We start from the raw sequence: 16223 nt of genomic DNA on the forward strand, positions 1-16223 counted from the left end.
TGTCATTTCTCAATTTCATGTGCACATGAACTAAAGTCAATATACGGAGATAGGGCTAGATCTGGGAACTCACATTGTTTTGGAACAAACTGAGTTGTTCTGACTCCGTGACTTTGCTCGTCCCCCCAGCCTTTGGTCTTTAATGTGTCCATCTGACTTCTTTGAGAGCTTAGGAACACAAAAAGTAAAGAAGGTCAGATACAAAAGGAAAGTCTACCATAAATATTATCTCCATCTGACAAGTTCCTAGAAACAGGCTTACTGATTACCCTGGAACATCAAATTAGGAGAGGATGCAACATAGCACCATCTGGGACTGGGATACAAGGAGTATAAGCCTGATGCTAGTATTTTAGTCAAGTTACCCTAACCTCCAGTTTAAATGTTGGTAAAATTAGATGTTCTCAATCCCCAGCACCATCTCAACCAAACAACCTCAGTATGACAAAACTCAAGTTGAAAGATGAAATATTTAAAATGACATAATGAAATAGATCCTAAAACAATACAATAAAACCAGGAATATAAACAGCAAAATAGTCTGAGGATTTTGCCAAGATGACAGGAGCAAAAGCCCGTGAAGCATATTGCTTCCAGTCAAAACAGAGAAAATATTAACATTCTACCTGAGTAAACGAATTAAAACAAAAGAAAAAAAGAAAAAAAAAAAAAACTCAACAAAAGTTAAAATTCCTAGACAAATAATCTTTTGCTATTTGTACATTCAACAAGCTAGACAGCCTTGTGACTTTTACCTTCAACTTGCCATTACATAATTTCCAGGATCCTCCAACCCCCGCCATGTATTCTCATACCACTTGTTAGAATTCTCCTGTGTGCCTCAATCTTGTACTCACATATTTTTTGTCCCTTTTTTACAGGTGAATATAAGGCCAGATATCAGCTCCTTCTGCTACTGTCATCTTTTGCCCAAAGCATTAGAATATTTAACAAGAAGTCTTATGAAGAAAACCTTCTATAACCTGGGGCGACTTTAATCTTACTTTTAATGTGGAGGACCAATCATGCAAAAATGCATTCGCCGACATGCCACAGAAACTGTGTGTGTATCAGAGAGAAAGGCTAGGGGTGGGAGAGAGGGAGAACTGGGCAGGAAAGGAGAAGGAGGGGGAAAGAGACAGAAAAAGACAAGAGACTAAGGGAAATGTGTATGCTGAAGAGGTTGAAAAAACTCTGCTCCCTCAGAACTTGATTTCCACCTATAATTCTACTTTTCTATATCAGAGTTTCAAGAGTTCATGTGAGCAAAAGATCCTAAAGCTAACAGAAAAATCTATTTTGTAAAACCACTGTGCTCTCTATATCTTATCACTAGATACACCATTGAGGCAAATTATAAGGCTAGTTCTCTCAATGTAAACCTCTTTTTTTCAACAAAGCCTTTCTTGTCAATCCCCTCTCCAAAAATAAGGAAAAAGATGTATGGCAAAGCATTTACTTTGTTAGCTCATTTTTACCTGTGGTAAGTAGGAGCTACCGGAGGAACAGAGTTTCCATGACCACCTTCTTTAAGTCGCTCCAATAACCTTCGGTATTTCTCTCTTTCCTCTTTTTGAACACCCTAAATAAAAGAAAGGATGTCATTTAAGTTTTAACACATTAAAGCTATCATTAAATCATAAACAGAGACCAAGAGGTCAAATGCAGCCCACAGATGTGTTTTATTTGCCAGCACTTTTTAAATTTCTTGAATTACCAACTTTATAAATTTGAAAAGAAAGATCTAAAAATCTGCCCTCTTTCAGAAAACTGAATGGCCAATCTGGAGCTGGGTAGGGCTATTTTCCTTAGATGGGCCACTCACTCCAGCCCACCCCACTCATTTATGTTATCTGCTAGACTCTGATGGCATCTGGGGTTTTGACAGTTTATGTCAACCACAAAAAACTCAACAGAAATAATCCACCTGCGTATTCAGAACATTCAGGTTCCAAAATGGATCTGGTCTCATCAGGGTCACCAATGACTTCCACTGCCAGAGCAAGCAGACACTTCCTCAGCCCTTATGTCACTTGACCTCTCTCTCTCCAACACCTCACCCTGCTGACCTCCCTTTGCCTTCCTAGACAATACACTCCTGACTTCTGATCTTCTCCATCTCCACTGCCAATTATTTCTTCTGCCTGCCCTCAAATGCCAATGGTCTGCCCATTATCTCTTCTCTCACACTACATTCTCTCCCTAAGTATCTCTCTAGCTCCCCTGATTTATCAAACACCAATATACAGAAGATTCAGAAATGTATCTCTAACCCTGCCTTCTTCTCATTTCTCCCATCACCTATATCCAAGGGTCTATGAGACAGGTCTTCTTGAATGTTTCACAGGCACTTTAAACAATGTCCAAACCTAAAGTCATCATCTTCCCACTAAACACATAGGGTATCTTTGCCAGTGACACATATTTATCCAAGACTGAAATCTGAGACTCAGCCTCTTCTAACTTTATATTATCCTTACCCAATGAACATGGACTTGCTAATATTACCTTTAATATTTCTAGAATATATCCTGTATATACCCTATATTTTTGCTCAGCACCATCTCTGATTTCTCATCTAAGAGATACTGAAGCCGGGGCACCTGGATGGCTCAGTGGGTTAAAGCCTCTGCCTTCGGCTCAGGTCATGATCTCAGGGTCCTGGGATCGAGCCCCGCATCGGGCTCTCTACTCGGCAGGGAGCCTGCTTCCCCGCGCTCTCTCTCTCTCTCTCTCTGCCTGCCTCTCTGCTTACTTGTAATCTCTGTCTGTCAAATAAATAAATAAAATCTAAAAAAAAAAAAATAAAAAAATAAGAGATACTGAAGCCTACTTCAATCTATTCCTCTCTCTGCTTGCCTCTGTTGATTACAACTATTTAGGTACAAGCTCCTAGGGGACAAAGACCACATTTTATTCAATTTTTGAATTGCTGACAACGAGCACAAAACCTGGACCTCCAATAACTCTTTGACCAACGAAACTAAATGGCTCAGAAAACCATCTGGCAAACTGCAATAGGTGATGGTCCTGGGAAATACCAAGCACAGGAACAATTCTAAATTCTCCTAGAATAAGCAAAGATCTCAGGAGAGAAGTAAAAAGAAGACTGGTGATGAAGATATCACACTAAGTGCCCTGAAAAGGGAAAAGTGGGCATGTTCACTGTTTACTTCTCTTACGCAGTCACAGTTATGCCTTATAAAAGAAACAAGTTAGTAGAAGAATTCAAACGCCCAAAGGATCAGAAACTTCTCTCTCCCTAGCATGGGAGAGACCATGCTAGGACTTTTTTTGTCCTATGGTGAAAAAAAATCTGAAAATTGATGAATTATGTATTTATACAGTATCTCCAGAAGGGTACATATAAGTGTATCAGTGGTGACTTGTTAACCATCAGACAGGGTCGTAGGGTCAGGTACTGGAAGGGAGACTGGGAAATTTACAGTCACTGGACACCTTTCCATCCCTTTTGAACTCTGTATCCCAGTACACTTATTACTGATTCCCTGGAAAATTCATAAACTATCTTTTAAACTATTTAAAAACTATTTTTAAAACTGTATTTTTAACTATTTTAAACTATTTTTTCAGCTAAAAGGGCTTACCTCCTCCACAGTACAGTGGGGACGCCTCAGACCCTTGCCACCCTCTTCAGAAATCATCTCTGTTACAACCTGTTCCTGAGACTTCCAGGTTAAGGAACTCTCTGAAGGGCCTTTGCTATGACGACGGCCACCTGGTCTTCTGTTATACCCCTCTGAGTTCAAAGTAAAACTGTGAGACAGAAAAAAAGAAAAGAAGTTACCAAGAAACTCCTTAAATTGCTGAAATGTAAGCTCCCAGACCATCCTGTGATTAAGCTATCTGTCCTAGGTTAAGCCTGCTCTTGTCAAATCAGACAACTACCTGCCATTCACAAAAGTTAAATCTATCTCTAAACCAGAGGGCACCCCCTCCACTATGGAATGTCTGTCTGCGGTCACCAGGACTGCCACACGAAAGCCTCTGCCTTCTTCTTCGTGCCCAACTGTCCAACCCTGGATTTAGCTCTCCTGTGACACACACCCTCCTCTGGTGCTCACTTTTCCTTTAGTCACCTGGTACCACTGGAATTAATTACTGGTGTCATTATTTAATGTGTACAACCCACACTAAACTTTAAATTCCACGAAAACAGAGATAACATCCTTTCACTATTGTATCCTAGTACAGAATCTAGGCCAAATGGCACTCAGTAATTATCTCCTGAATGCTACATTAATAACCATTAAAGAAACGGAAGCCATGAAGCCCCCACCTAGGCCTTGTTGCTGCTGACAGAGCCTGCCTTTCCTGCACTTACCAATAATGTGTCAAACTGGTGTCTTACCCACCTTGATGTGATTTTTTTTTTTTTTTTTACGATTTCATTTATTTGACAGAGACAGAGAGAGCCAGAGAGGAACACAAGCAGGGGAAGTAGGAGAGGGAGAAGCAGGCCCCCCACAGAGCAGGGAGCCCAATGGGGGCTCAAAGCCAGGACCCAGGGATCATGACCTGAGCTGAAGGTAGACACTTAACGACTGAGCCACCCAGGCACCCCTGATGCAATGTTTTCAAAAGGTTAAACCACCAATGTAGTATTTTTACCAAAACAAACAAAGCAAACAACTGCTTAATCTTGAAAAAGTAATGAGTAAACATCAGACAAAATTAGAGAACATTCTACGAAAGAAATACATTCTCCTCTTTAAAAATATCCATGCCATCAAAGATAAAGAAAGGCTAGGGAACTGTTCCAGATTAAAGGAGACCAAAAAGACATGAAAATTAAATGTACTACATGATCCTGCACTGAATCCTGGACCAGAAAAAAATCATCTCTATAATGGAAAAATTTAAATGAGATTACATAAGAGTATTGTATCATGCTAAATTTTCTGATTTTGCTTATCTATGATTATGTAAGTGAACGTCCTCACATTTAAGAAATAAACACACTCAGGGGCGCCTGGGTGGCTCAGTGGGTTAAAGCCTCTGCCTTCGGCTCAGGTTATGATACCAGGGTCCTGGGATCGAGCCCCACATCAGGCTCTCTGCTCAGCAGGGAGCCTGCTCCCCGCCCCCCCGCCTCTCTGCCTACTTGTGATCTCTGTCAAACAAATAAATAAAATCTTTTTTTAAAAAATCTCTTATAAAAAAAAAAAGAAATAAACCCACTCATGCACTTGTGATTAAAGGGACATGAGTCTAAGAGACTCAAATGTTTCAGAAAAAAATTCAGGTATATATGACAGAGCATGAAGCAAATATGGAAAATCGTAACAACTGATGAATCTGGGTCAAATGTACTCATTTGCAGAGTTTTAAATACATGAAGACAATACTGACATAACTAAATGGAGAAATAGACAAATCCATAATTATAGTATAAAATATCAACACTCCTCATTTATCAATCAACAAAAAAATAGAAAATCAGTAAGACCTGTAAAACATCATCAGCCAACTTGACTTGTGTGGCAATTATAGAACATTTCCACCACCACCAGCAGAATACATATTCTTTTCAAGTGCATGCTGAACATAACCCAGACAGACCATATTCTAGGACATAAAACAGATATTAACACATTCTAAAGAACTGAAATATGCTATAGCGTATCCTCTAACTCTAATGGAATTAAACAAGAAATAACAAAATGATACTTGTTCATACTTTCTCTCTTAGCCCTACAATCTGCTATTTATCCAACTCCAAAGAGGCTGCTTTTCAGTTGTCTCATTCTTAAACAGGAATGGAGGGCCAAACATTACCAGATATTTGAACAAAGACTCTAATACTGAAAGATAACATCATCCCCATGTTCACCTAAGCATTATTTACCACAGCCAAGACATGGAAACAAGATAAATGTCCATCAATAGATGAGTGGATAGAGAAAATACACATTGAAATGAAATGTTATTCAACCATAAAAAAGAAGGAAATCCTGCCATTTGGAAAAACACAGATGGACCCTGAGGGTATGCTGTTAAATGAAGTAAGACAAAGACAAATATGATTCACTTATATGTGGAATCAAAAACGCAAATAAAGCGAAACATAGGTACAAACCTCCAGTTATCGAATCAGTAAGTCATGGGATATAATGCACACCATGGTGACTACACTTAATACTATCATGTTGTATATTTGGAAGTTACTGAAAGAGCAGATCTTTAAAGTTCTCATCACAAGAAAAAAATTGTAATTCTATATGGTGATAGACATTAACTAAACTTCTTACAGTAATCCTTTCAATAATATATGCAAACATCAAATCATTATGTCGAAATTAATATATTATAGCTCAACAACAACAACAAAAGACTCTAATATGAAAGAAAAGACCAAAATAAACCAAAGTGGGGAAAGGAATTCAGAGGAAACAAAATAAGGAGACGAAGAAATTTTAAAATAAATTAACAGTTCTAGAGAGGTAAGAAAAGATATGGCATCCATATTTGCTTTTTTTTTTTTTAAGATTTTATTAATTTGACAGAGATCACAAGTAGGCAGAGAGAGAGGGAGGAAGCAGTCTCCCTGATGAGAAGAGAGCGCAATGCAGGGCTCAATCCCAGAACCCTGTGATCATGACCTGAGCCGAATGCAGAGGCTTTAACCCATTAAGCCACTCAGGCGCTACCTTTTTTTTTTTTTTTAAAGTAATCTCTGTCCAAGAGGGGTCTCGAACCACAAACCCCGAGATCAAGAGTCACATGCTCCACCAACTGAATCAGCCAGGCAGATCATTTTTTTGCCTCTTTTAATAAGAATAAGATTCTTAGAACAAGGAAAAAAACCGTAAGAGGAAGGAGTAGGAGGACTCTTCTGACTTAAAAACTATGACATCAAGGGAGACAAACCATAAGTGACTCTTAATCTTACAAAACAAACTGAGGGTTGGGCGCCTGGGTGGCTCAGTGGGTTAAGCCGCTGCCTTCGGCTCAGGTCATGATCTCAGGGTCCTGGGATCGAGTCCCGCATCGGGCTCTCTGCTCAGCGGGAGCCTGCTTCCTCCTCTCTCTCTCTCTGCCTGCCTCTCTGCCTACTTGTGATCTCTCTCTGTAAAATAAATAAAAAAAATCTTTAAAAAAAAAAAAAAAAAAAAAAAAACAGAGAGTAAAAGGGGGGGGGGGGGGTGGGGAGAGGTGGGGGTGGGGTTATGGACATTGGGGAGGGTATGTGCTTTGGTGAGTGCTGTGAAGTATGTAAACCTGGCGATTCACAGACCTGTACCCCTGGGGATAAAAATACATGTTTATAAAAAAATAAAAAATTTAAAAAAAAAAACTATGACATCAAAAAAAAAAAAGAAAGAAAAATCAGTAAAAGATTTCTTTTTTAGGGGAAAGGAGAACAACAAAAGAAGAGAATACATACAAAATTTAGATCAATCAGATCAATATAGAGAAAAATTAGAAAAATAATATCCAAACAATAGAAATTCTAGAATGTGAGAACACAGAAAGGAAAAGAAAATCACTACTAAAAGAAGAACAGGGGCGCCTGGGTGGCTCAGTGGGTTGGGCTGCTGCCTTCGGCTTGGGTCATGATCTCGGGGTCCTGGGATCGAGTCCCGCATCGGGCTCTCTGCTCAGCAGGGAGCCTGCTTCCTTCTCTCTCTCTCTGTCTGCCTCTCAGTGTACTTGTAATTTCTCTCTGTCAAATAAATAAATAAAATCTTTTAAAAAATTAAAAAATTAAAAAAAATAAAAGAAGAACAGTACACAAAATTGATGTGTTCAGTATATGAAAATTCATCATGGTTTTTACATTTTCCATATGCATATTATACTTCAAAAAATAAAGTTTAGGGAAAAAATAAAGTTTAGGGAAGTTGGGTAGGGGTATGGGTAAAACAGGTATTGCGGATGAAGAATACACTTAGCATGATGAACACTCAGTAATGTGTAGAATTGTTTAATCACTAGATTATATACCTGAAACTAAGATAATACCGTATGCTAACTATAATGGAATTAAAATAAAAAACTTAATGAAAAAAACAAAGCTTAGGGGCGCCTGTGGCTCAGTCAGTTAAGTGTCCAACTCATGGTTTCGGTCCCAGTTGTGATCCCAGGGTCATGGGACTGAGCCCCATCTGGGGCTCCACAATCAGCATGAAGTCTGCTGGAGATATTCTCCCTCACCCTCCCTCTCTGCCCCTTCCCACTGCTTATGCTCTCTTTCTCTCTCTCAAATAAATAAAATTCTTGAAAAAAAAATAAAGTTTAGAAGTGAGCAAATATTTTTTTTAAAAGTTTTCAAAATCAGATGCTATAAGCATAGGCTGTTATGCAGAGAAAGTAACACACACCTGAATTCAAATCTCTCAATAGCTGTAAGATATCTGAGAAGTTAATAACCTCAGACTACTTACTTAACAAGCTTACATAACAGAACAAAAGTGGGAATGCCTAAGAGAGAGCACCTAATAAGTGCTTAGTTTCCATTTACAACAAGGCAGGATTTAACACTTACCCAAAGGAAGGCAGGACTCTGCGGGGCTGATCTCGGGTTACAGTCACTCTGATCTTTGGATAGTCACTTATTCCGTTAGGAGATTTATTACCTATTTTAAAAATGCATTTGTAATTATAAAACACACATACACACACACACACACAGACCCCAAACCTGTAAGCAGTTTGCATTAGAAAATCTGTGAACAGTCTACATTATAGAACTAAATATCTTATCCTTTCAAATGCCATTACCATACAGAGATGCAGCACAAAGTGTTAAAAGTTGAAGAAAAAGCAATAGAACTTTGTTTCTCTTTGATCTCAGAGGGACGATAAAAATTCACATGTAAGCTTTTATAGTGTCCCTGTCTGGGACCATCAAAAAGCAGGAGGGACTCAATGATTACAAACTCCATGTAATCTACCCAAATTGAGTGAGTTGTTCAAATCATTTCTTTTTCCCAAGAAAACAGAAGTATTTTTAAACAAAAACCTGCTATATGTTACCACATTTCACCAGAAGCCTCAAGCACTTGTGAGATGGTTACTGGACTTTATAAAAGACTTTATAAAAGGGTAACCAAACTCTCATCAGTCACATTTACTGATGCAGCTACTGCACAGCCAAGGAGCCTCTGAGGACTCCAAAATGTAAAGAGATCTAAAACTGAAAGATTTTTCATTAAGTCTGTGGCAGCAGAACTTAAACTGACCTGAATTCCTTTGTTTGCAAAACCTGATTTGAACCAATGTTCAATTCTAATGGGACTTTTTTAAAACAATATTCAAAAAAGACAATATATTGAAAATATGAAAAATTCTAAATTCCCCAACACATCTTCAAGGATTTCAAGTAAGAGACTGTAGACTTCTTTTTTTTTTTCCTTTTTCTGGGGCAAAGGGGAGAAAGACGGAAGGAGACTGTAGACTTCTTTATACAAGAAACCTGTCCCCAGAATACCTGTGCTTCTCTGACAAGGCTACACGAACGCACAGAAAGACAGTGCTGATGCCTAAGTCACAAGACAAACATACCATCCCTTCCATATGTCCATTTTAATAATAATGTTTAACATATACATATTCAAACAATGTGAATAGATTATAAAATCTAATTTGTATTAACTTTTAAAATGAAATGAAAGACTCCAAAAAAGTATTATCTTTGTTCCAGGTCCTTTGGAACTAGATTCTCAGACTCAGGGGTATGCATTTACTCCCCTTTGCTCTTCTCTGCCACCAGAAATACCTTACTTAAAAAGCTTGAGAAGGAAACTTACTACTGTAAGGTTTTTATCACCTCCTTAGTTTCTTCCACTTTGACTCCTGAACCCACAACTTTTCTAAGAGCTCTTATCCCTTTATCTCAAACTTTATAGGCTGTGTGACATAGATCTCAGCCATTATCAGGATTCTGGATTCTTCCTGTTTTTCCCCATGATAGAATTTTATACAATTATGTACAATAACTGTTTTCTGGATTCTTCCTGTTCTTCCCCATGATAGAATTTTATACAGTTATGTACAATAAACAATTCAAGTTTGGGCTCCAAGAATGACATGGAGGTTCCTAATCCATAAACTATGAAAACTGGAAACCTAAAGTTGCTCCCCAATCAGATGATATCCTTCAAAGACAGGGTTTTATCATTATTTGTTTTGTTTTGCTTTTTTCATCTCTTTTCACTGTTCCAAAATTCACTGTTTATGCACCATACCCAGTGCTCCATGCAAAACGTGCCCTCCTTAATACCCACCACCAGGCTCACCCAACCCCGCCCCCACTCCTCCAAAACCCTCAGTTTGTTTCTCAGAGTCCACAGTCTCTCATGGTTTGTCTCCCTCTCTGATTTCCCCCAAGTCACTTCTCTCCATCTCCCAATGTCTTCTGTGTTATGAAAGGTTTTATGTATTATTTTGTCCTTTTGTTATTCTTGATAACCTAACACATGACTGACACTGAGTAAGCTCTCAGGAAATGTTTTTATTTGTTTTTTTAATGAATGAACTCTGAACCAAGTCATATTAAGGACACTGACAATACAAATAGAAAACACAAATAATAAATTCCATGACAATTCTAAAAGAAAACTATCCAATAATTTTTAGAAGGTAGACAGAATATGTCTGTGCTCTTATCCCAACCCAAATCAGTGTTTGTTTTCCTTTCATATTCTCAAAACTCAGAAAACAGAGGCAGAAAAAGGTATAGGAAAGCAGAAAGATTTTTGACCACCTCACCCAGTTTCAGCATGTTGTTCCAGGATCCAGAACCTGTCAGTTCACAAGATGAAGAGTTCGAAAATACCTTAAAATCAAATAGAATCACCTCTGTAGTATCTCAATTTTAGAATTTAAGTAAGTTTTTAATATTTAAAAAATCACTCTATTGGTGATTCTTTCACTAGCTCACAGAAGAAACATTATCAGTAAGACCAAAAGTTTAATTGGTAAAGACTCACAAAATTATGTATAAAATAACAATTTCAGGTTCTTTACATATACTTATACAAGAAAAGCAGATGTATTAGTAATTGGGCTCTTTATAAATATTTTTTCTTGGCCTTTATATCAAGGCCAATAAAGACATCAATATTTCTGGAAAGAAATGTCATTCCACTAAATTCCTAAAAAGAATATTTCTGAATTTTAACTTTAATGATAGAGTACAAAGATCAGTAGCCCCAATGTAACACTATCCCCACTGACCTCTCCTGAAGGGGCCACATTCCGTGTTCCATTACAAGCAGAAGTTACCATGGGTTTTGTGGTCAGCTGGAATGGGAATCCCAATAAGCTGGCAGCATTGTAGAGACTGGTTTTGACTTGGTGAATGAAATAATCTAGACAATATAATATAGATTATACATACATATAGAGTAACAAACTTCTAGCAAAAAAATAAGATTATATTTTAGAAAAGGCCTCTCTCAATCTCTATTAGAAGTCCTATTTTCAATCACTGAAATAAGAAGGTATCCATAAAAGTAATTTGTCTCCTATCTGAATAACTAGATTTCCAGTATGGTGATTCTGGGATTTGGGGGTTGTTTTATTTTAGGTAGGCTCCACACCCAACGTGGAACTTGAACCTATGACCCTGAGATCAAGAGTCACATGCAGGGCACCTGGTTGGCTCCATGGGTTAAGCTTCCAACTTCTGATTTCAGCTCATGTCATGATCTCAGGATTTTAAGATCAAGCCCTGCACTGAGCTCCATGCTGGCGGTGGAGCCCACTTCAGATTCTCTCTCTTCCTCTGCCCCTTCCACTCCCGCCCTCTCAGGCGCATTCTCTCCCTCCCTCTCAGGGTGGGGCAGAGGAAAGAGTCACATACTTTACCAACAAAGCCAGTCAGGTGCCCCTGTTTTTGTTTGCTTGCTTGCTTGCTTGCTTGGTTTTTTAAAGTAAGCTCTAGACCCAACGTGGGGTCTGAACTCAGGAACCAAGTTCAAGAGTTGCATGCCCTACCAACTGAGCTTGCCAGGAATCCTGTGATTTTTGTTTTTCAATAAGGTGTCTCTTCTGGATGCTAAAAAAACATGAAATCATCACTTTAGCAAATCACATACTGATTCATAAAGAAATGCCCTGAAATGACAACTTGTAAGCAATGAGTTCTAGCAATGAGTTCAGAATATATAAAATAAATAAACCAAAGAGACAGGGGCATAGCCTGCAGCACACAGACACTAAGTATGGCAGAATCTGACAGGAAGCACTATAATTTACTCACTCATTTGTCCTTACTTCCTAGGCAGGTAACAATGCACTCCTAAATAACCATTTACTAAGTGCCTATTATACACTGGCTACTCCAAGGTAGAATTAGCGAAGTATAAAATATGCAGCTATAAACATCTATGATGAAATAAGGCTATCCCTCTACTGAGAAGGTATGTTAGAGATAGCCATGTTAAAAAATGGGCAGAAGACATGAACAGACACTTCTTTAAAGAAGACATACAAATGGCTAACAAACACATGAAAAAATGTTCATCATCATTAGCCATCAGGGAGATTCAAATCAAAACCACATTGAGATACCATCTTACACCAGTTAGAATGGCCAAAATCAACAAGACAGTAAACAACAAGTGTTGGAGAGGATGTGGAGACAGGGAAACACTCTTACAGTATTGGCGGGAATGCAAATTGGTGCAGCCACTTCAGAAAACAGTGTGGAGATTCCTCAAAAAATTAAAAATAGAGCTACCCTATGACCCTGCAATTACACTACTAGGTATTTACCCCAAAGATACAGATGTAGTGAAAAGAAGGGCCATATGTACCCCAATGTTCATAGCAGCAATGGCCACAGTCACCAAATTGTGCAAAGAGCCAAGATGCCCTTCAACAGATAAATGGATAAAGAAGATATGGTCCATATATACAATGGAGTATTATGCCTCCATCAGAAAGCATGAAAACCCAACTTTTGTGTCAACATGGATGGGACTGGAGGAGATTATGCTGAGTGAAATAAGTCAAGCAGAGAGAGTCAATTATCATATGGTTTCACTTACTTGTGGAGCATAAGGAGTAACATGGAGGACATTAGGAGAAGGAAAGGAAAAGTGAATTGGGGGAAATTGGAGGGGGAGACGAACCATGAGAGACTGGGACTCTGAGAAACAAACTGAGGGCTTTAGAAGGGAGAGGGGTAGGGGATAGGTGAGCCTGGTGATGGGTACTAAGGAGGGCACATATTGCATGGAACACTGAGTGTGGTGCATAAACAATGAATCTTGGAACACTGAAAACATAAAATTAAATTTAAAAAAATTTTTTTAAATTAAAAATGAAAATTTTAAAAATTTAAAAAAAAAAAAAGAGAGAGAAGACGTGTTAGAACTGATGCACCCTTCCCTGCCACCAGAAATAAAAATTACAAAATTAGTAAGTAAGTAAATAAGGTAAATAAGGGGGAGGGGTAGATTTCAGTGCTTGCCACACTTCCTCCTTTTATGACACTACCCTTTTCTCATTTCCTACGCTGCTGACTGGTTCTCTACAATTTCCTTTCTATTTCCCAATTAAGGGCTTTAAAGCACTAGTTTGAGAGAAAGAGACTATCATTTTATCCACATTGTGCTTTAGCGGGAAAAAAAAAGCCTGAAACTGAAATGGTGGCTTTAAAACAACAAGCACTCCAGAACGTAAAATGATATAAAACAGAAATTAAAAAATAGGGGAATAACTTAACAGGGAGGATGTGATAGCTAAGTAAGCAGAATGCAATGTGAAGTAATCTGTAACCAGAGAATAGGTAAAAGTATCAAAGTTTGCAAATTACTTGTTTCTCATTTTAAGATTTAGAGAATTCCAGGTTATCCCTCTAGTAATGTTGAGGGTTATCACCTATATTGGGCTGTACTCTCTTAAGAGGAAGAATAAGAGCTTTAGAGATTGGTGCTTGACCCACAGACTGTTATCCAGACCCCAGGGGGCATGTGGTATTCCTAATAACTAAAGACTTAAATAGTGGATGCTAAGAAGTATTGTAATATTTTTTCCTAAAATCTAGGTATTCTTTGAGATTATGCCAAAAAGATTTCAGTAACTCAAAAAAGGAAGAGGAGGAGGAAGAAGAGGGGGAGGAGGCGAGAGAGGGAAGAAGAGTAAGGGGGAGGAGGAATGTGGGAAGGAAGACAGGCTGGCCTGCTTCATCTGTAAAATGGGGATAAGACCACCTTACTTTCCTCACAATAGACTAAGTTAGCTCTCTTAAAATTCCTTTCATCTCTAAGATCATGAGTCTGCGATTCTAAGGTCTTCCTTTTCCTTCTACCCTCCTTTTGTTTCTTCCTCTCAAAAGCAAACAAGAGAGTAGTATTGCCCAACATAGCTGCCAGTGGCCACAAGTAGTCACCTAAGTTTATATTTAATTAAAATTAAATCTAGGTCCTCAGTCACACTGGCCCCATTTCAAGTGCTTAAGAGGCATAATCACAGAGAGGTCTATCAGATGCACTCCTGTAGACCTTTACAAACTCTGCTACCTGCCGCTTGTTCCTTGCCTTAGGTTCCTTTCTATAGTATCCATTCAGAAAATTATAACACATATATATATGTGTGAATATATGGTGTGTATATATATATATATATATATTAATATATATAATACATATAATACATATTTCATGGAAATCATGGAGGGACGGGTCTTTAACATGGAAGGAAGCCCATGAAATAGATGATCACCATTTTTATTTCAGGAACCTTCTGTAATACCACCTTCAAAGTTCTTTTTGTTTTTCTCACTTTGTTTTGATTGAAGGACAGCTGACACAAAATGCTACATGAGTTTCAGATGTAACCACCATCGACCTGCTGTTATTTATTTACATTTTTGTTCAAAATTGACTCATATTTTTTGCTAAGCAAATGTATCTGAAAGGTAACTTTATATCACTACTATAAATGTAAAGAAATGAAACAATGTAAGTTTTAGGTGGCCTGTTAACAGAAGGGAGAGTCACAGGTAGTAGATGAGTATCAAAAACATACATTAACATAGCGTTAAATCAAGATTTTTCTACTTGAAATAATCAGAAAATTAAAAACAAATGATAAGGATACAACATAATTCACATGCTACTTAATGCTATGAAATGCTGTATCCCCTAAAATCATTTCCTGAACTAGTATCTACCCTGTGCTTTGGGAAATACTGTCCTAATGAATTTAGTATGAATCTGGCATTCAAAATCCTCTTAATTTGATACCCTTCTCTCTCTCCAACTTTTCCCGAGTTCTATTCACTGATTCCTGAATTGCACAACTCTCCCATACTGTTCCCTCTGCCTAGAATGCTTTCCCTTCCTATTGCTCTGCTGATATCTCACCCATACTTTAAGATCCATCTCACATACTCGCTTTCCCCAAATATTTACTGATACTTTTTATCAGCTAAAAATTAGACAGCATTTTGTTACTATCTTTCTTATTTCATTTATTGTCTCCTTACTTATATTAGTAATTATTTATATGCTTGTCTTATACCCTCGATGATACAATCATATACCTATACAACTCTTAAGGTCCCTGAAAATAGAGACCCTGTCTTACTCATTTTTCTTTTTTCTGCAGAACCTAACACATTGCTTAGCAGTAAGACATGCTCAATAACTACTCATTGAATTTAAATGAAATCTTAACAGACATGTTTACTCCTAACTACGGCATCTGGAGGTATATCGAAATTTACATTCATTTTTGAAACAAAGGAAATAATATTATAGCATTCCGTTGTGCCTTTTTCCTTTAATCTAGGTTTGATCTCTTCTATTAAGCTACGTCTAGCCCTCTGGATACAGAGAAATAAACAATTTGGGCAACACCTTAGATTCATTCACTCAGCTATGTAACTAGACTCATTTTGAAGGAGATTTTTACCATGTTTTGTCCTCAAAAATAAAAAGTACCTTTTCTTTATAGGAAGACTGAAAATTTTAAAATACATGTTCAACATACAGCCTTATTTATCTGGGCAGATCATCTAGTCCCTGATAACAGTGGTTACCTCTGGAAAAGATAACTGAAAAGAAAAGAACAGGAAAGAGACTTACTTTTCACTGTACATACTTTTTACCTTTTGAATTTTGCCCCACACATATACTTTTCCTACTTAAAAAAATTTAATTTTAAAAATTATCATATTCAATACCTAATCTTGGTCTTTTGGCTGGTATTTCATCAGGGTCCACTGTAGAAAACAAAGTGCTAAA

The 16223-nt window shown here is 37.8% G+C and overlaps 1 protein-coding gene across 4 annotated transcripts in view; it reads right to left on the bottom strand.

Annotated features, from left to right (window-relative positions):
• Positions 1-16223, bottom strand: part of SENP2 (SUMO specific peptidase 2) — a 36435-nt gene that overhangs the window by 17685 nt on the left and 2527 nt on the right. For 2 of the 4 annotated variants that reach the window (XM_059391347.1, XM_059391348.1), the window contains exons 2-8: positions 16163-16218; positions 11203-11336; positions 10735-10801; positions 8510-8600; positions 3609-3777; positions 1479-1582; positions 74-168 (exon numbers count right to left, since the gene is read on the bottom strand). In XM_059391347.1, the coding sequence (XP_059247330.1) occupies positions 74-168; positions 1479-1582; positions 3609-3777; positions 8510-8600; positions 10735-10801; positions 11203-11336; positions 16163-16218 (716 nt within the window). Of the gene's footprint in view, positions 1-73; positions 169-1478; positions 1583-3608; positions 3778-8509; positions 8601-10734; positions 10802-11202; positions 11337-16162; positions 16219-16223 lie in introns of those variants that run through there. The other 2 variants (XM_059391351.1, XM_059391349.1) reach the window with 2 other exon arrangements.

This window comes from Mustela nigripes, chromosome 2 (genome assembly GCF_022355385.1).
Source record: "Mustela nigripes isolate SB6536 chromosome 2, MUSNIG.SB6536, whole genome shotgun sequence".
Lineage (NCBI taxonomy): Eukaryota > Metazoa > Chordata > Mammalia > Carnivora > Mustelidae > Mustela > Mustela nigripes.